This window comes from Leucopleurus acutus (assembly GCF_964270905.1).
Source record: "Leucopleurus acutus genome assembly, chromosome: 17".
Lineage (NCBI taxonomy): Eukaryota > Metazoa > Chordata > Mammalia > Artiodactyla > Delphinidae > Leucopleurus > Leucopleurus acutus.
Window position 1 is genome coordinate 214,095 of NC_139159.1, and position 20,252 is coordinate 234,346.

Sequence of the window (20,252 nt, forward strand, 5' to 3'; positions counted from 1 at the left end):
GACCTAAGTTACCTTTGGAAATGAATGGAATCTGTAGACTGAAGGCAAAATGGAACGTATATAAACAGTGGGCTTCATTCTACGAAGTTCTTTCCAGGGTGTAGTAGCTAACAATTCTGAAACCTCTGCACATGTAACTTGGAAAGGAGAAATGCACAGATAAATGGCGGATGGTGGGAGCCAGGGACCCAGCCACAGCCTTGCTGTGGGAGTGGGAAGTTACAGATAAGCAAGGGGAGAGCCTCTGCCCTCGTAATCCTGGATCTGGGCTTCCTGGGAGGATGTTGACTGGCCGGGGGAAACACACAGATCTTCATGCTGGGAAGACCCTGCAGACATAGGAACTTCACGCCCCATCTTTCCACCCATACCTGCTGGAAACACTCAGCCCTCCATAATCAGTCAATTGCAGCGTTTAAGACATTCTCACCCCCAGGCAGATAAAGGAGCATGAGGGTCTTGCTTACCCCTAAGCTGTCCTAGAATCCAGGCCCTGGGGGTAGAGCCAGGATGGGGGTTCCTGGGCCTCTGAATCCAGGCCCTGGGGGTGGAGCCAGGTTGGGAGTTCCTGGGCCTCTGACCAGCAGGTGAGAGGAGGGAGGAGGACCAGTCCTGAGGACAGAGGTTCCCTCAAGTCTGTGAGCCCAGGAGCCCTGATGGGGTTCATTCCCAGTGCGGACTTGGGTGGGGCCTGCAGTGGTTCTCTGTTCCCCCTGAGCCCTTTGATGAAGTCACGGCAGCACTGGGCCCAGACGTCTCCTGGCGGTGTCTCAAACTGACAGAGCGGTTTTACAAAGGAACAGGAGAATGGAGCTGAGCCCCTGATGGCCACTCCTTTCTGGATCTGAGTTGCTCCCAACAGGACCGCAGTCACCTGCATGTAGTCTGCTGTGACCTACCTGCCCCCACTGGCCTTTCCTCTCCCTCCCTGCGATGATTCCAGTGACATTTCCAGCCTGGATCCCTCTCCTAGGCCAGATGCCTCTGTCCAGCCACTGCTTCCCCGTCTCCCTTGGGGGCTAACAGGCCCCTCAGAGGACTGGGCCCGCAGCTCCCCACACCCAGGAGCAGCCCCACCTTCCCAGGTTGCTGAGCCCAGGCACCGGGTGTAACCAAGCAGGACCCTATGGGGCCTTCCCAGGACAGACCCCTCCCCCATACCCTCTGCTGTAGGTCCTCTCTGAAGTACCTGGATAACAGTGTCTGATGCACGCTTCCTCCACCACCAAGTGGAAGAAATTAACTACTTGATGATCATGAACAGGTAGCCCCGGAGCTTCTGGTGCCTAAGAATTTATAATTTTACCACCTGTTACCTCACCATCAACCAGAGAATTGTGCACCAGCTGATCACATACCCTGCGACCCACCTCCTTCACTTGGCCTTTAAAATTGCTTTTCTGAAATCCTTCAGGGTGTTTGGGGTTTTAGAGCACAAGCCACCTGGCCTCCTTGTATTGGCACTTTTACAATTAAAGCTGCACTTTCCTTCACCACACCCGGTGTCAGTAGACTGGCTTTACTGCACTTGGGCAAGCGGACCGAAGTTTGTTCGGTAACACTGGGGTCTCCCCAGCTCCCACTCTCCTTGTGCCCCAGTGACTGTCACCTGCTCCTCCAGAGTCTTCTTGCAGCAAAAATAGAAATGAAGTTTTCCCTCCCCTGAGAACAAGGAAAACAAAGGAACAGCGAAGAGGCTAGAGAAGAAACATAACCTGGCCTGAAAGAGTTCATCACTCCTTGTTTTACTTTGTCACTCATTTGTAGTAACTAGATTTGTACTTTACAAGACTAACCTCACTCCCTGACACTATGTAATTTACATTCGGCACCCATCACCCCTAACTCTGTGTGAGTTACATCCCCTGCCTCTCACTCCCTAACCTTATTATGTCCAGCACTTACATTCTATACGCCCCTCATAACAAATCACCCCTTATGGTTTTTGCATTTCAGAAACGAGGTCACCGCCAATAAACCAGAGGCAAACAGACGCAATTACAGACTGCCGGGCGGCCTGATGCCAACTATGACTGTTTTGAAATGATGCAAAGGAAAGGAGGAATGCAAGACCTTCACTACTTTGATCCTTATCCTATACCCCGGACTGCGAGAGCCCCACATATAAAATCTTCCCTGATTCTCAAGGAGGGGGTGCCCAGTTCTTGAGGCGCTAGCCGGCTTTGTCTTCCTTTCTGCCTGGCAGAAAAATAAAGCCATCTCTCTCTTCCTCCAAAACCCATCTCCGTATTTCTGTTCAGCCTTGGTGCAAAGGGAAGCCGAGATTTCGACAACAGTCTGTGGCCAGTTCCCACACTAATTCCCCTCTACGCCCACAGCCCTGGCCCAAGCCCGATCTGGTGCCTGGTTCCTCCATCAGGCCTGACAAAGCTCCCTGCCCCACGGTGCATCTCACATCCCACCCCAATGTGGTCTTTCTGAAGCATAAACGAGACTGACTCTCTCCCGCCTGTAATCCCCCAAATGTTTCCCCACTTCCACTAGGGTATCTGCCGGGAGGACATCTGCCAAGGCCCTGAGAGTCCCCAGCATCCCCACTAGGCTGCTGGCTCCTGAGTTCCCTGACAATGTGCACCTCAGCAGGCCGGGAGACACGGCAGGAAACCCCAGAACTGCTCACCTCAGGACGGGGCAGCAACTGCCATGGCCTCATCCAAGAGAGCAGAGGAGGCTTCCCCAGCTGGGACACAAACTCTGCACGAGTGGCCTCTCCTTGAGCCATTACATCACCTCGTGTGACTTGAGGGAAGGAAGGACCGAAGCACACTTGGTTCCTAAGGAGGATGGTATAGGCTCAGTCACGTCCCCCCAAATTCACATGCTGAATCCCTAACCCCCAGGACCCCAGGATGTGGCTGTATCTGGAGATGGGATTTTTAAAGAGGTGATCAAGGTAAAAATGAGGTCACTAGGGTGGATCCTAATCCAATAGGATTGATGTCCTACAAGAAGAGATTAGGACACAGATAGGCACAGGGGGAGACCATGTGAGGACATGGGGAGAAGACGGCTGTCTAAGCACCAAGGAGAGAGGCCTCAGGAGAAGCCAGCGTGCACACACCTTGATCTCCGACAGCATCCAGGACTGGGAGATAGGTCTGTTGCCCAAGCTGCCCTGTCTGTGCTATTTGTTACGGCGGTCCTGAGCAGACTCACATGCAGGGTAACTCAGGGCTCAGACTGGACAGAGCCCACTCTCCATCCCCTGTACGTGGGTTACAGGAACCCCAGGAACTGAGGAGGGGGTCCCTGAGGGGAGGCACAAGATACAAGATGCTAGGCATTAACATGGCTGCATTCGTGTTAAACGTGCCTGAAGTCCAATCACACGAGATGGTTTTGTCCTGTATGTACATCGGCACCTTCAGTCTGAACTGCAGATCTTTGGCTTCACCAGCTCCACTGAGAGCATTAGCTTCACCTGCTGTGGACTGTCTCCTATAGGATTTCCAGAACCACAAAGCATCGAAGCTTCACAGGACCCAGTGTCTGTGCGCTACCGTCCAGGTGACCCTCACAACAGTGCCGCGCAGCTGCCCATCAGAACCCATTTCCCTTTTTCCTGTTCACAGCTACCCTGCACCTCCCAGCTTTCCCACCCCTTACAGCTGGGGCGCAGTTTCTCGCGTTACCAAGGGGAAGGGTGAAGGTGGTGAGGGCCTTAGCCAGCCTGCATCCTAGGACGGAGGGCATGATGCCCACCTGGTCACCCCACCCTGCTGGTTGGAGCCCTCACCTGGAAGCAGGGAGGAGAAACAAGGGGGACAGAGCCTGGGACCTGACACCCACCTGCCCTGGAATCTCACAAGAAGGGGACAGAGACATCTTGAGCTTCAGCCCAGTTTTGGGAGACACTTTGTTCCAGCAACAAACTTTTGCCTTAAAAGCCAAGGTGCTTTACAGACCCCTCCCCAGCTGTCACAGAAAGTCAGGCTTCATCTCATCACACTTTTCTCAAACCCCAGCTCACGCTGACACCACCTCTCGGGTGATGGTGCAGCCTCTTTAAAAGATCCCTGGAGTTCAGCTCTCCCAGCCCTGCCTTCAGTTTAAGGGAGAAATTTCCTTGGCAAACCTTCTCAGTTTCCTTGACAACCAAGCTTCACAATCTCCCAAACTCTTCTCCTTCAAACATTCCTATTCTAGGCTGGATGAGCTTAAAGAGACAGTACTGTCATCACGTGCCAGAAACCGATTCCCACAAGCCCGTAGTTACTGGTTACATGATGCTATTGATGATGAAATCCCAGAAGAGCCAGCTTTGCAATATAACCATTTCTGGACTCGGCACTGGGTCCCTTTCAACGGACCGAGTGGAGTGGCTGTTTCCACGTGCCCCGTGTTGGAAGAGCTCACCTAATGCAGCCAGGACTTCATCCTTTCCAGGTGATTCCAGGGTCCTCACTCTGCCCAGACCCCACCCACATGGCTGCTGTCTGTGCCAGTCTATACGGGACCTTGGTAATCTCCTAAAATGAGGGTTATTTTATACACAGGTAATGGGTTGAATGCTGGCCCCAAAAGATGTGCCCCCCCAGAACACATGAACAGGACCATATCTGGGAAAAGCATCTTTCTATATGTACTTAAGGATCTAGAGGTGAGGTCATCTTGGGTTAGGGTGGCCCTCAATCCAAATGAGAGAGTCCTTATGAGAGACAAAAGAGAAGAAACACAGACACAGAGGAGAAGCCACGTGAAGACAGAGGCAGAGATGGGAGGGATGCAGCCGCAAGCCTGGGAATGCCTGGAGACTCCAAAAGCTGGAAAAGGCAGGAAGAACCCTATCCTGGAGCCTTTGGAGAGACTTCTGTCCTGCAACACCTTGACCTCAGATGTCTGGTCTCCAGGACTGGGGGAGGATGAATTCCTGTTGTTTTAAACCACCCAGCTTGTGGTCATTTTTTTACAGAAGCCACAGAACGGTCACACAGACCCTACTCTGTAGGATCCTGGAGTGCCGGTCTCATTAAACGCTGACAGAGGCTGGATTGCAGAACCCTTAGAGTCAGCATTGGGCCCCAGAAATCATGAAGCAGAGGCTGGACACCAGAATGATGAGGGGTCAGTCGGAAGCCCATCCCTAAGGGTGCTGGCTGCACACGGCCTCCCCAGGTTTTTACGCCTGTACATGTTGGGGATAAGTATTTCCATCCTGATTCAGGACCTCTGATGTCACCGTTCACGTTGCTAATTAAGAACCCACTAGTTACACAGATGAAAACCCTATCAGAACACTTGCTCCAGTGGTAAACAATTCTGAAGTTGGTCAGAGGTGGGGAATCGTCTCGCATGCAGCCAGCAGCCCCCCACCCCGCAAGGAGCGTCCTCTTTGCAAAGCTGGGGGACCGTGCCGAGGCGTCTCTGAGTAAACGTGAGCTGAGCCCCAGGCCAGCTGCTGCTGAACTGTTCCCACCCTTCCCAGGTAAAACACCTGAACGTGTGCAAGGACTTGAAAGCCTACAGGAAGGGCCGTGGAGCCACCCCACCACAGCACGCCGGCCGACTTGGTGTCTGCAGGCCAGCCAGGATGGTCCTGGCCCTGGGCGCTCTTCTGGAAGCTTTCCATTTCCCTGCCTGAGATACCCCTCCTGTCCAGGCCCCCACTGCTTTTTTCCTTCCTCACCTCTGCCCTGAGAGAAATTCCAATGGCAGTTACGGGTGACACATCCTCTTCTTTAGCAGGTGGCAGCCCGGCAACTCCTGCGGAAAGTCCAGCAGAGCCCCACTCACACGGAGCCACCCACAGAGCCGTGGGCCCTACTCCCTCCCACCATCCCAGCAGCAAAACTGCTGACAGGGCAGAGACTATGGCGTCAGGGACAGCTGCAGGGGCTCTTGCAGCCTGGAGCGGTGTTTATATTGACCTCAACCCAGGCACACCTGGGGAGGGCTGGCTGGCCGGGTCAGGCTGCCCAGGTCAGCCAATCCTCGACCCTCAGGGGCTCAGAGTTGTAGAAAATGGGCCTTGCTGCACCGGCCAGGTCCAAGGAACAGGTGTTGCGTCCTGAGGGTCAGGATACACACGGGGCTGCAGCTCTGCTTGTTTTCTAATCATTTATTCTGGTCCATGAGTGGGAGAGAACTTCAAGACCCTCTCCTAATGAGAGGAACCCAGGAGTCAGGGAGAGGAGGGGTGGTGGGTGAAAACAGAGGCCTGCTGCCCCAGCTGCAGTGGAAGCCTCTGGAAGACCCGGTGGAAGGAGGCCGCACAGAGTGAAGCCCAGGGTCACAGACCTGTCGGAGCTGCTGTTTGTTAGTTCAGGTCCTGCTCTGAGGTGCTCAGGGTCAGCTCTGACCGACAGGTGGGCTGGGGGTGCTCTGCAATGAGGGCTACGTGTACGGTTCCTGTGTGCCCAGCCTTGCTGGGTGCCTGCCCAGGTGAGCTCCATATCCAGGGAAGGGCCTGACCACGAGAGCCCCGTGGGCTGCTGGGTACCTACCCAGGTGAGCTCCATATCCTGGGAGGGGCCTGACCACGAGAGCCCCGTGGGCTGCTGGGTGCCTGCCCAGGTGAGCTCCATACCCTGCGAGGGGCCTGACCACGAGAGCCCCGTGTTCTGGGAGGGGGAGGTGTGTATGGGCGTCCTCTCTGTACAGCCGGCACAGAGTTGCTTGGCTACTTTCCTGTGGGCAGCGCTGGGATGAGATGAGAACCAGGACATGTTGCGGGCTCCCTGAACCCCCATCGATCCAGGGTAATGAGGTCAGTAGGTGGGTGCTGGCCACTGTGCTGCGTGAGGGAGGCCCCACGGGTACCTCTTGTTTCTTCCACCTGACACCACGGAGGCCTCCCCAGGACAGAGCAGACAGCCTGCCTGGGGCAGGTGGGAGCTCCTGGTGACCCTGCAGGGGACATGAGAGGGACGGACCAGGCAGGAGGGGGTGGGATCCCAGACAGAGCCATAGGGCTGGGGGCTGAGGGGGCCTTTTTGGGTCTGAGCTGAGAGTGGACGTGCAGGTGGTGCGTGTGATCCAGGAAAGCTGCCCTGGTGACGTGAGGCTGATCCTGCTTCAGAGTGACAAGCCTTCCGGATGATCCCAAAACAGGATAGTGAGACGGATCCTGTTAGAAGAAGGTAAGTGAATCCCCCCAAGAGGAGGCTCTGCGAACTCGTCCTGGGAGGTGGGTGAAGGGAACAGGTGTGGAAGCTGCGGGGAGTGGGCAGTCCCCCTTGGCGGGCGGCGGGTGCAGACCCCACTCCGTGGCCTCACATCTGTGCTTCTGGCTGGATTACCTGGCTTCTCGGAGCCTCAGCGTCCCAGTCTGCTCGTGGGGTGATGGTAGCATAGATTGACTAGTAATTTGCTCAGAACAGGGTAGAAAGGGGTCTAGTGGAAATTCCACAGAACACTGTCAGTATGGGAATCCAGGCCCTGTCAGTATGGGGATCCCCAGTCTTCAGGATCAGTCCGAGCAGACTTGCAGCAGAGCCTGGGGATGGGCTCCGTTTGGTGGGTCCCCCCGTTTCCTGAATCTCGGAAGGGGCAGCTCCACTGTGCAGTCGCAGGTTCATCCCACACCTGGAAGCATCCAGGCCTCAAGGTTCAGCAGTCCCCGAGCCCTGTGTCTGGGCCCCCAGGAGGCAGAGGGGACAGGCCAGCGTCCTCTTCGACCCTCTTCCTGCCCAGAACATTCGAGGACCAGGCCGTCATTAGGGAGAAGCAGCGATTCTGGCGTCTCTGAACTTGAAAACTTCTGCTCTGGATACTAACCCCCAGCTCTCAAGTAGATGGGGAAATAACACCCCTGTCTCCGGTTATCCATGGCTGCAACCATTCCCTAAGCACGGCTTGCTGAATTCATAGCCCACTTCGGGTTACCGTTTATTTTTAAGGCCGGTCCTTGCCTGACAAAGCACACCACGTACGAGCTTTATTTGAAAAACCCCGCGTGGGTTTTTCAGCAGCTCCCTGACCAGGAGGCTACGGCGGCGCTGCGGCCACTCCAGCGCGTGCTCTGCCGGACCCCGGCCCAGTTACAGGCAGGCCGAGCAGCGAAGGACAACCCGGACCTACGACTGGTGCCGGCGCCCGGTTCTCAGCGGCCGCAGTGTAGATCAGTGCCAGGAAGCGTGGGTAGCAGGGAAACCACGCCCCCGCGCGAGTGTCCGCCAATCGCAGAGTGCAGTGAGGCGCGGCGCGCTGGGAGGGCGGTGCGTCCGGAGAATCCCCGCCCCCAGCCCGAGCGTCCGCCAATCGCAGAACGTGGTGTGTCGCGGCGCGCCGAGTTGGTCCGGGGACGCGCGGCCTTCCGGCGGCCTGAGGGGGTGGCACGCTCTGGAGGAGGCGGTGCGCGCGGAGATGCGCCGCGGAGACCAGTCTCGTGGCTCGAAGGTAGGCTGTGGGTCTCTGGGCGCCGTCTCCTTGGTCCCCCCACGTCGGCTTCGCCCGCGGGGCGCGTGTGGCTGGCCCCGGGCTGGTGGGCGGCCGGGGCGTCTGTGGCGTGGACGCAGCCCGCGTTGGAGGCGGGGCGGGAGGGGCCGCCTCCCTGGAGGGCGAGGGTCGCGGCTGCGGGGCGGCCGGAGCGGGTGAGCCCGGCCGTGCGGCCCGAGTCCACCTGGTGCTCGCGGGTCTCTGCTGGGCCGCAGGGCGACAGCGGCGTCCTGGGGTCCGGGAGGGCCTGCGTAGCCGCCGCGTCTGCGCCGCGCTGCCTCCCCTGCCACTTCCGACGCCGGAGCGGGAGCGTCTCGGCCGAGTCGGGCGCGGGGTCCGCCTGGTGACCACGCTGAGAGCGGCGCAGCTGCGTTCTGAGTGCCTTACGTTTGTCCTGCGTGTGCCCTTTACCTTTTGAAAGCGATTTCTGAGCTCCATGCTTACCGACATGCTTGTCTCGTCGTACTGAAAACTGAATGAAAGCAGACACTGAGTCCTTCCTTGACTCCTCTTTTCTTACCAAAAAAGTTCCTGAAAAAATAGTCCGCGCACGCTGGTTCAGCCGCCGTCTCACTGCTGTGTCTCCTTGCCCCTGGAATATCATTGGTTGTCACACACGCTGTCAGTTTTGTGACTACCCATTTACGAAGTCCAGGAAGCCATGACAAGCATACCTAACCCTGATTTAAAAAATACTAAAATGTGAAGAAAGAAAAAACCAAGGAATCAAGGAAGTATGTTAAATTGTTGAAGCCCATGTAACTTGTGAACTTGGTCACTGTAGCATTTGACACATTTGCCACTTGATTCTTTTCCTGTATTGCAACTGCTCATTTATTTCTCCTTTGCTGCCTTCCTGCCAGGTTCTGACTTCTGACTTTGCGCCTTTTTCCTCACTTTCCAAGTTTGTTCTGGGGGGTCTCACACATTGATGTTAGCTGTCCCTCTGTATGGACGATTTTCAGATGTGTATTTGACCTTTCCCTTGAGCGCGGTTTAAACGCAGTGCACCATGAAGTTGTCATTTTCTCGCCCTTAGTCCCCTGGGTGCCAGCACTTCCTCCTGTGTTGTGCTGCTCTCAGCCTGTTGACACTGATGCTCTCTAATTGCGATTGCAGGGTGCACTTCAGCAGAAACCGTCAGGAGACTTGGAGGAGCAAGGTTCATTCCTCACAGGTCCTGGAGGGTGCATGGTACACCCAAGGACCTCACGGTGAGGTTGGGGGGCGAGACACAGGGAGAGAGGGACGGCACACCTGGGGTCTGCCTTTATTAGGGTCTGGGGGTTAGGTGTCTAGAATTTCGGGGATTCATTCTTCATTGGCTAATTTAAAGCAATAGCAGGGAGGGAGAAGCACGGTCACTCAAATGGTCAGTTATTTAGGTTACCAGGGCTTGTTGAAAGAGGAACCTTCATGGGTGAGGGCAGCCTAGTTCCTTACCTGGTTGTTTTGCAAGTAGCTCTGGCATACAGCTGTAGATGCTTTTATTCAAGGTGGATTTCTTCTAAAGTGGATGCCACCTGGCAATCAGATGCTTAATGTCAGGCACTTACACTACATCCTCACTTAGAAATCTTCATGTTTTTGACTTGATACTCACTTTTCCCTTCGTCATTCTATCAGTTTTCAAGACCTTATCATAGCACCTGTCATAATCCCTTGAACATATTAGATACTTAATAGATATCTGATGAATGAATGAAAGGAAAACTAGTATAGAAGGTTTGCAAGTATTGTAGGTATGAAGAAACATGGAGAAATACCCTGGTCAGAAGACTTGGGTACCAGTCTCAGCTCTACAGCTAACTAATTTTATAATTCTGGGCAAGCCATGTAGATCTTTCTGGACTCTTAAAATGGAAGTTGACATGTGCCTGAACTAACATCGTAGAATTGGGAATAGTATTGGGAAAGGACTGAGTTGATAGATAATAAAAGGAAGATGAGACTTAAGTACCTGAAATTGAAAGATGAAGAGGGAAGAGTCAGTGGTGACGCAAAACTTGAACCTGTGAAAAATGGGAAGCTTGGGGAGAGTTAGTTGCTTCTTACCTGATGTTAGGGAACTTAAGGCCCAGGGAGAGATTAGGCTCCAAGTTGCTCCACGGCTGGGTGTATTTTATTTCTTTCTTCCCTCCTGCCTTTGCCCCCTCACTGTCCTTTCAAGTGCTATGATTCTTATTCCCTTTAAGCTTTGTCTTCTCCCTTTGCTAAATAGCCAGGAACGACCACAGGTACTCCCTTTACCTATCAGTTGCTTACCTTCTGAGATTTCCTGGTCCTCCCCTCACTCTCACAGTTCCTTCTGCCTCCTCAGACTGAATTATAGCTCTCCCCCTTCTCTTTCTCACTGAAAGGAAAACTATCTTGGTAAGGTCATAAAAGAAATAAAGGAACATCATATCTTTCTGATGACACCCTCCTTCTCTACTCCTTTGGGTCCTCATCAGAAAACCTTATTTTATTTCTGGTGCTTCTTTCATAATAACAAGGACATAGTAATTTTTAATTAAATGCAGTGTACGTGTCATTTCAAAGAAGTTGTTTATTTTTCAAGAAAGGGAAACATTGCTTCTTTGAAGCAGGATGGGGAGGAGCCAAGGATAGAATGAGGACCTGGCTTCTGTTACAGAAAGGGGCTAGTATTAGGTAATAGGAGTATTTTTCCTCTGAGACTATAGGGAAGAAGGAGAGCGCAGTAGATGGGAGGTCTGCTGAGTTTTATAGTGGCTTATTTTAACCTTAGGGAAGATGTGACGGCTTGCGCTATGATGGTGACAAGGAGAGGTAAAGGCAAGCACGGGTGTGGAACTTGTGTATGTAAGTGTGTGTGTGAGAGTAGAGGGGTAGGGAATGGTAAGAGTGTTTACCAGCATTGACCAAGGACAAGTAATAAGAAAATATGAAGAGGGCCACTCTCATTTGTGGGTCTTTTTATCCTAGCCTTGTGGGTTGGTGATTGGTAAAGTGAATCGGTAGAAGGGTAGGAGTCTTAATGCTTGAAAGGAAACACTGACGTACTTGGCCGTAAGCGTGCGGAATGGCAGGTGAGACATCATGATTAGGAGGAGGCTAGTGGCTGATACCGTGACTGGGCTTGAGACTTAGAAGTTCCAGTGATATTCCCAGGTTCTCAACCCGGTCGGAAAGCTCAGCTGCTGTTATGTGCCTTTGAGTTGAAGGTGCACGTGACAGTTATCGCTAGACACTTTTGTTAAAGTGAGATAATGCAGAATCAGTGGCTAGAATCTTTATTTCTGGAATTAGACATACTTGGGAGAAAATCCTGACATGTTGCTTACTAGCTCTCTGACCAGCACAATATACACAGCATTTCTAAGTTGTAGCTGCTTTGTCTATCAAATGGGGATAAGATAATACCGATCTTGCAAGGTTGGTATGAGGGTTAAATGATGAGAACTGCATGAAATGATGTACTGAGCGTATAGGCACTCGATTAATGTTAGTGATAATGAAAGCAATTAATAATAAAACACCATGATAATGAAAGAAATTTCTAGATGAGGACAGAGCTATTGTTCATCCTCTACTGTTTTGCCTTTAGATTTCTCCAGAATTGCTTCACTCAATTTGTTGAACAAGGAATAGGAAGAGGGCTTAGTTTTAAAGTTGTTCAGTGGTGGAGAGAGATTCTCTCATAGTTACCTTGGTAGGAGTACATTATGGTTCCAGTTTTAGCCCTTGGTAATCCCATTGGATGATTTACCAGTGGCTCTGCTTCTCAGAGTTGGACTCCTTAGTACTGGTATCCTAGTCTAGACGTTGTCTTATCCTTAAAATGGAAGGAAAGGAGAACTAACATTTATTGAAGACTTTTCGTATGTCAGGTACTTCACATATATATTTCCTGTAAGGGGAAAAATATTTTCTTTTAAATCAAAATAATATGTGCTCATAGATAAAAAAAGTAGTATGAAAAAATTTCTCATGAAAACCGGCAATTGTTGCCCTGCTCCTTACTGCACTTAATCATGTTCCTGAAGGCAATCCCTGTTTAAAATTGAGGTAATCGTAGAATCAAATAACAGTTGTAAGGAATTACAGACATCTCACGTATTATTTATCTAGTTGGCCACAATGGTAACATTCTGCAAAACTGTAGTACGATATCACCACCAATGTATTGACATTAATACAATACAACTGTCTTATTCAAATCTCCCCAGGTGTGCATCTGTGTGTGTGTGTGTTTAGTTCTGTACAGTTGTATCACGTGTAGGTTCATGTATCTACTACCACAGTCAAGATACTGAACAGTTTCATCAGCATAGGATCCTTTTTATAATCACACCGACTCCCATTAACTCCCACCCCTAACCCCTGGCAATCATTCATCTATTCATTATTTAAAAGTTTTTGTCATTTCAAAAATGTTATTGGGGGCTTCCCTGGTGGCGCAGTGGTTGAGAGTCCGCCTGCCGATGCAGGGAACACGGGTTCGTGCCCCAGTCCGGGAAGATCCCACATGCCGCGGAGCAACTAGGCCCGTGAGCCATGGCCGCTGAGCCTGCGCGTCCGGAGCCTGTGCTCCGCAATGGGAGATGACACGACAGGGAGAGGCCCACGTATCGCAAACCAAACCAAACCAAACCAAACCAAACAAAAATGTTATTGGGATAGGATCATACAGTTTATAACCTTTTGACATTGTTTTCCTTATTTTTCTTCCCACTCAGCTTGTCTAGGTTGTGTATATCAGTAGCTTCTTCACTTTTATTGCTGAGTTGTAGTCCATGGAATGGACTACCACAGAATGGATGTACCACGGTTTCACTTAGCATTTTACCTGTTGAAGTACATCTGGGCTGTTTCCAGTTTCTGGCTATTAGAATAAAGCTGCTGTGAACACTTGTGTACAGGTGTTTTGGAGAACATATGTTTTTATTTCTCTAAGATAAATGCCCAAGAGTGTAATTGCTGGGTCATATCGTAATTTGATGTTTAGTTTTATAAGAAACTAACAAACTTTTCTAGAGTGGCTGTACAATATTACACTGGCAATGTATGAGTGATTCAATTTCATAGATAATAAATTCATGCTTTTAAAGTATAGAATTCAGTGGTTTTTAGTATATTCACAAAGTTGTACAAATATTTCTTATTAGAGAATATTCTCATCACACTGAAAAGGAACTCCATGGCTGTTAGCAGTCATTCCACATTCTCTCCTTCCCCATCCCCCTGGCAACCACTAAGCTACTTTCCATCTGTATAGATTTGCCTATTCTGGACATTGCATATAAATGGAATAACATGGTCTTTTGAGACTGGCTTATTTCACTTAGCCTAACATTTTCAAGGTTCATCCATTGTTGTAGCATGTATCAGTACTTCGTTCCCCTTTATGGTTGAATAATTTTTCATTGTATGGTATACGACATTAAAAAAATTCCATTCATCAGTTGATGGATATTTGGATTATTTACACTTTTTGGTTGTTATGAATGATGCTGCTGTGATCGTTTGTGTACCAATTTTTGTGAAGATGAAAGTTTTCATTTACCTTGGATGTAAACCTACCAGTGGAATTGATGAGTCATATGGTAATTGTATGTTCAAATTTTGAGGAACTGCCAAACTGTTTTCCAAGTGGTTACATTTTTTAGTCTCACCAGCAAGGAATGAGGATTCTAATTTCTCCGCATGCTTGTCAATACTTGTTATTGCGTTCTTTTGACTTTAGCCATCTTAATGGGTAGAAAGTGGTATTTTATTGTTTTGGTTTTGATTTGCGTTTCCCTAATGACTAATTATGTTGAGTATCTTTTCACGTGCTTATTGGTCATTTGTGTATCTTCTTTGAAGAAATGTGTATTCAAATTACTTGCCCATGTTTTTTTTTTAAATTTGGCCGTGTTGGATCTTCGTTGCTGCATGTGGGCTTTCTCAAGTTGTGGCAAGCAGGGGCTACTCTTCGTTGCGGTGTGCGGGCTTCTCATTGTGGCGGCTTCTCTTGCTGGGGAGCACAGGCTGTAGGTGCACGGGTTCTAGAGCGCAGGCTCAGTAGTTGTGGCGCACGGGCTTAGTTGCTCCGCGGCATGTGGGATCTTCCCGGACCAGGGCTCGAACCTGTGTCCCCTGCATTGGCAGGCGGATTCTTAACCACTGCGCCACCAAGGAAGCCCTTGCCTGTGTTTTAGTTGGATTTGTCTTTTTATTGTTGAATTGTAAGGGTTCTTTATAAATTCTCTATACAGTTTCCTTATCAGATATGTGGTTTGCAAATATTTTCTCCCACTCTGTGGGCTTGCTTTTCATTTTCTTAATGAGGTCATTTGAAGCACAAATGTTTAAAAGTTTTGATGAAGTCCAGTCTTTTTACTTTCGTTGCTTATGCTTTTGGTGCATATCTAAGAAATCACTTAGGTCATAAGTCATAAAGGTTTATTTGTATGTTTTTTTCTAAGAGTTTCTAGTTTTAGCTCTTACATTTAGGTCTGTGGTTCATTTGGAGTTAATTTTTGTATGTGGTGTAAGGAAAGGGTCTACCTTCATTCTTTTTTTTTTTTTTTTTTTTTTTTTTTTGCGGTACACGGGCCTCTCACTGTTGTGGCCTCTCCCGTTGCGGAGCACAGGCTCCGGACGCTCAGGCTCAGCGGCCATGGCTCACGGGCCTAGCCGCTCCGCGGCATGTGGGATCTTCCCGGACCGGGGCACGAACCCGTGTCCCCTGCATCGGCAGGCGGACTCTCAACCACTGCGCCACCAGGGAAGCCCTACCTTCATTCTTTTGCATGTGGATATTCAGTTGTGCCAGTACCATTTGTTGAAAAGATTATTCTTTCTCCATTGAATTGTTTTTGCATTTGCTTTTTAAAATCAATTGACCAGAAATGTAAGGATTTATTTCTTAAGTATGAATTCTGTTCCATTCATTTAGGTATTACCCTTATGCCGCTACCATACTTTCTTAATTACTGTAGCTTGGTAGTAAGTTTTGAAGTTAGGAAATCTCTAGCTTGAGTTCTGTTTCAAGATTGTTTAAATTATTCTGGGTTCCTAGCATTTTCATGTGAATAGTAACATCAGTCAATTTCTGCAAACAGCCATCTGGGATTTTTATTGGGTAACTCTGTAGAGAAATTGGAGAGTATTGCTGTCTTAACAGTATTAAGCTTTACAAGCCACGAACGTGGGGTGTCTTTCCATTTTATTTAGCTCTTTCATTTCTTTTAACTATGTTTTGTAGTTTTCACTGTAGAAGTCTTGCACTTCCTTGATTAAACTTATTTCTAAGCATTTTATTCTTTTTGTTGCTATTAATGGAATTTTTAAAAAATTCGTTTTTTGTGTTGGTCATTGCTAGTGTATATAATTACACTTGATTTTTTTAATATTCAGATTATGTCATGCAACTTTGCTGAAGTCATTTGTTCTAATTGTGTGTGTGTTTCTTAGGATTGTTTATATATAAGACCATATCATCTCTAAGTATTCAGAGATAGTTTTACCTCTTCCTTTCCAGTTTGGATGTCTTATTTCTTCTCCTTGCCTAATTGCCATGGCTAGAACCTCTAGTACAATCTTGAATATAAGTGGTGAGAGCTCACATCCTTTTCTTGATCCTTATCTTAGGGAGAAAACATTCAGTAATTTATTATGTATGATGTTAGCTGTGAGTTCTATTTAGATATTCTTTATCGGATTGAGGAACTACTGTTCCATTGCAGGTATGTTGAGAATTACTATGGAAGGGTGTTGGCTTTTGTAAGTTTTTTTTCTGTTGATCCAATTTTTTCCTTTGTCCTTTATTAATATGGTATATTTATTGAGTTTTGGCTGTTACATCAATCTTGCATTGCTGGAGGGAAAATCCGTGGCCGTGGTGTAATAACCCTTTGCATATATTGCTGGATTCAGTATGCTAATATTTTGTTGAGGATTTTTGCAACTGTATTCATAAGTAATAATGGTCTAGTTTTTTTTTTTTTTGATGTCTTTGGTTTTGTTATAAGGATGTTTGGTTTCATAGTATGAGTTAGGAGTTTGTGAAGCATGGATATTAATGCATTTTTACGTTTGGCATAAGTTATTAGTGTAGTCGTCTGAGTCTTGCTTTTTCTTTGTGATAAGTTTCCAAATTACTGATTCAATCCATTTGTTATGTCTATTAAGTTTTTTTAAAAATTAATTAATTTATTTTGGCTGCGTTGGGTCTTCGTTGCTGAGTGCTGACTTTCTCCAGTTGCGGCGAGCAGGGGCTACTCTTCGTTGTGATGTGTGGGCTTCTCATTGTGGTGGCTTCTCATTGTGGTGGCTTCTCATTGCAGAGCACGGGCTCTAGGTGTGCGGGCTTCACTAGTTGTGGTACGCAGGCTCAGTAATTGTGTCTCACGGGCTCTAGAACACAGGCTCAGTAGTTGTGGCGCACAGGCTTAGTTGCTCTGCGGCATGTGGGATCTTCCCGGACCAGGGCTCGAACCCATGTCCCCTGCATTGGCAGGTGGATTCTTAACCACTGCGCCACCAGGGAAGCCCTCTTCAGTTTTTTAATTTCTACTTGAGTCAGTTTTGCTAGTTTGTGTCTTTCTTGGAGTGTGTGTATTGTATGGTAGTTACCTAATTTGTTGGCGTAGTTTTTCATATTATTCCCTTATAGGGTTTCCTATAATCCTTTAGTACTTTTTCTCTTTCATTTCTTGTTTTTGCAATTTGAATCTTCTCTCTTTCCCTCTTTTTTTTTCTTTTTGTGAGTTTAGCTAAAGGTTTGTTCGTTTTGGTCTTTTCAAGGAACCAACTTTTGGTTATATTTATATTCTTCGTTATTTTGTTTTCTATTTTATTTCTGTCCTCATTTCCTTCCTTCTGCTTGCTTTGGGTTAGTTGCTCTTATCTTTCTAGTTTTCTAAGATTAGCGGTTAAGCTATTAATTTGAGGCCTTTTTAAAAATAGATATTTACAGCTATAAGTTTTTTTGTAAGCATTGCTTTTTTCTGCATCTGCAAGTTTAATATATCTTATTTTTTTCATTTTTCTCATAATATCTTCTAATTTTTCTTGTTATTCTGTCTTTGATCCACTGGATATTTAGGAGTGTGTTGTTTAATTTCCATATTTTTGTGATTTTTGCAGTTGTATTTTTGTTGTTAGTTTCATTGTATTGTTGTCTAAGAATAGTAATATGCTCTCACTCCTTTACAATGTATTGAGGCTTGTTCTATCTACAAGAAGGTTTCATATGTATGTAAGGAGAATGTGTATTCTGCTCTTGTTTGTTTGAGGGGGTCTTCATGATTTCTTGTGGGTAGTCAGCTATTTTATTAGGGATCCTTTTACATGATGAGTCTTTTTTCTCTTGCTGCTTTTATGATTTCTCTTTGTCTTTTAGTAGACATGATGTGTTCAGGGTTGGTCTCTGAGTTTATCCTCAGAGTTTTTTGAGTTTCTTGGGTGTATAATCAACATTTCATCAAATTTGGGAAGTTTTTGGTCTGTATTTTTTCAGATACTCTTTCTACATCTTCCTTTTTTTCTGGGACTCATGCATATATTTGTATACCTGATGGTGTCCCACAGGTCTCTGAGGTTCTGTTCATTCTTTTTTTTTCTGCTCTTCATCTTGGATACTCTCAATTGTCCTGTTGTAAAGTTTGCTGACTTTTTCTTCTGCTAGCTCAAATCTGCTATAGAGCCTCTCTAGAGAACTTTTCATTTCAGTTATTGTACTATTCAGTTCTTGAATTTCTATTTGAGTGTAGTGGTTTCTTGCTTTCTTTCTAAAAAATAATTATGTCTTTATATTCTCTATTTGCTGGGCTATTTTATTTTAACTTTTTTAGACAATTTCCTTTTTTTTCTTTGAGCATATTTACAGAAGCTGATTTAAAGTCTTTGGTGAATCCAGCTTCTGGCCTCCCTCAGGTACAGTTTTTCTTGACTGCATTTTTCTTGTTATACCTTTCTGTTTCTTTGTGTCTTACGATTTTTGGTTGAAACCAGACATTTAAAATATAATGCAACAACTCTGGACATTAAGTTCCCATCCCCTCCCCAGAGGTTTTTTAATTTGTTTGTTTTGCTATTTGTTTGTTTAATGACTTTCCTAAAGTTTCTTAAAGTTTGTAAAGTTCCTGTTTTCTGTAGGAAAAGGGGCATCTCCAACTTTTCCTGCTACCTCTAGGAGATGGGTCCATTAAGGGGCAAGGGGTGGATTGCCATCAAAGAGCTGGAAGTAAAGGAGCCTTGCTGTCCCAGCCCATGCCCTGCCCTGTGAACCCGGACCCATAAACTGCATAAAATGGAGTTTTGGTGGCTCTTTGAGGCTTACAGTAAATGCCAAAAATTTGAGGAAAAAAATATTTCCTGTTTGTAGCTGCTGAACACACTACAGTGTTTGTTTACTTGTCTGTGAATTATTGGACAGATATTTCTTTAGATGCTTTGAGCCAATAAGTCTTTCATTCTTTACTGAAGAGCTCTGTGTGTGTTGAGGCGTGCCTGCTATAGTCTGGCAGTTTATAACTGACTTAACTTTCTCCTTGTGCAGGGCCTTGACATTATCCAGAGCTGAGATATTGGGGCCTTCTCAGGTTTTTCCTGGGCATACACACAGCCCTGCAGATCAGGTAGCATTCCAGATCCCCTGGAACATGTCAGATCTTTTCAGTGCTGCCTGTGGACATCTTATTCTAAAGATATTCCTTCGTTAGCACTTTTGACTCTTTGGTCCCTGAAACGACTATTGCTGCCGCAGGCAGCTATAATATGAATTGCTGTCAATTGTTTTAGACAAATGCCCTGGTGATAGGGCTTTCCCATTGAGTGAGCTGTGAGTCAGGTCGAACTAAGTTCTGTGAATAAGTTTTTTTTCTCAGGAGCTGCCAGGCAGTTCAGATAGTGATAATACTCTGTGAATAGGGCCTTTTGAGGACCTACAAACCCAGTTTGCTCTCTCCTCTGACTGCTGGGCTGCCAGTTTACACAGCTTATCCTGGTTATGAGGCTGCTGTTTTTCAAGGCTACTATGGAGCTAGAGAGGGGGCATGAGATGAGGGCAAATTAAAACACCAAAAAGTTCACTGTTCTTGTCGATATTAAGCTCCTTTTCTTGAGTGAATGCTGTTCAGATTATGAGCCTATGGTTAATTTCCAAAGTTTTGAAAAATTAAACTCTGACTATTTTTTCCCGCTGTTATTATTTCTTTTATGAAGGAGCAAGTTATTAGAGGTTCTTATTCTCTTATTCTGGAAGTTTGCTCATCAGGTTTTTTATTTTAGCCATTATGATAGGTGTGTGCTGATAACTCATTGTGGTTTTAATTTGTATTTCCATGATGGCTAATGATGTTGAACATGTTTTTATGTGATTATTTGCTATCTGTCTATCTTCTTTGGCAAAATACCTGTTCATTTCTTTTACCCATTTTTAAATTGGATTTTTTGGGGTTATTGCTGAATTTTGAGAGCTTAAAAAATATTCTAGGTACTAGTCCCTTGTTGGACATGTTGTTTCCAAATATCTTCTGGCAGCAACATTTTAAAATTTTTACCATGTTCATTTGATAGTTCGTGCATTTGCTATCAAATCTGTAACAACTCTTTGCCTAGCTCTGGAACTCAAAAATTTTCTGTTTTTTTCTAACAGCTTTATAGTTTAATGTTTTACATTTAAGTTTATGACATATTTTGAGTTAATTTTCATATAAGGTGTGAGGTTTAGGTTGAAGTTTTTTTTTTTTTATCTTTTTTTGGTCTATGGACTTTCAGTTGTCCACTACCATTTATTGAAAGTCTGTTCCTTCCGCCATTGAATTGCTTTTGCATGTTTGTCATAAACCAATTGCGCAAATATGTGTGGGTTTATTTCTGGGTTTCTGAAGTGGTCCAGTCAT

At 46.9% G+C, this 20,252-nt stretch overlaps 1 protein-coding gene across 2 annotated transcripts in view; it reads left to right on the forward strand.

The window, feature by feature from the left end:
- Positions 1 to 8,270: 8,270 nt before the first annotated feature.
- SPIDR (scaffold protein involved in DNA repair) overlaps positions 8,271 to 20,252 on the forward strand; it is a 348,123-nt gene continuing 336,141 nt past the window's right edge. For both annotated transcript variants that reach the window (XM_082858553.1, XM_082858552.1), the window contains exon 1: positions 8,271 to 8,358. In XM_082858553.1, coding sequence (XP_082714679.1) covers positions 8,326 to 8,358 — 33 coding nt within the window. In that variant the 5' untranslated portion in view covers positions 8,271 to 8,325. The remainder of the gene's footprint in view (positions 8,359 to 20,252) is intronic.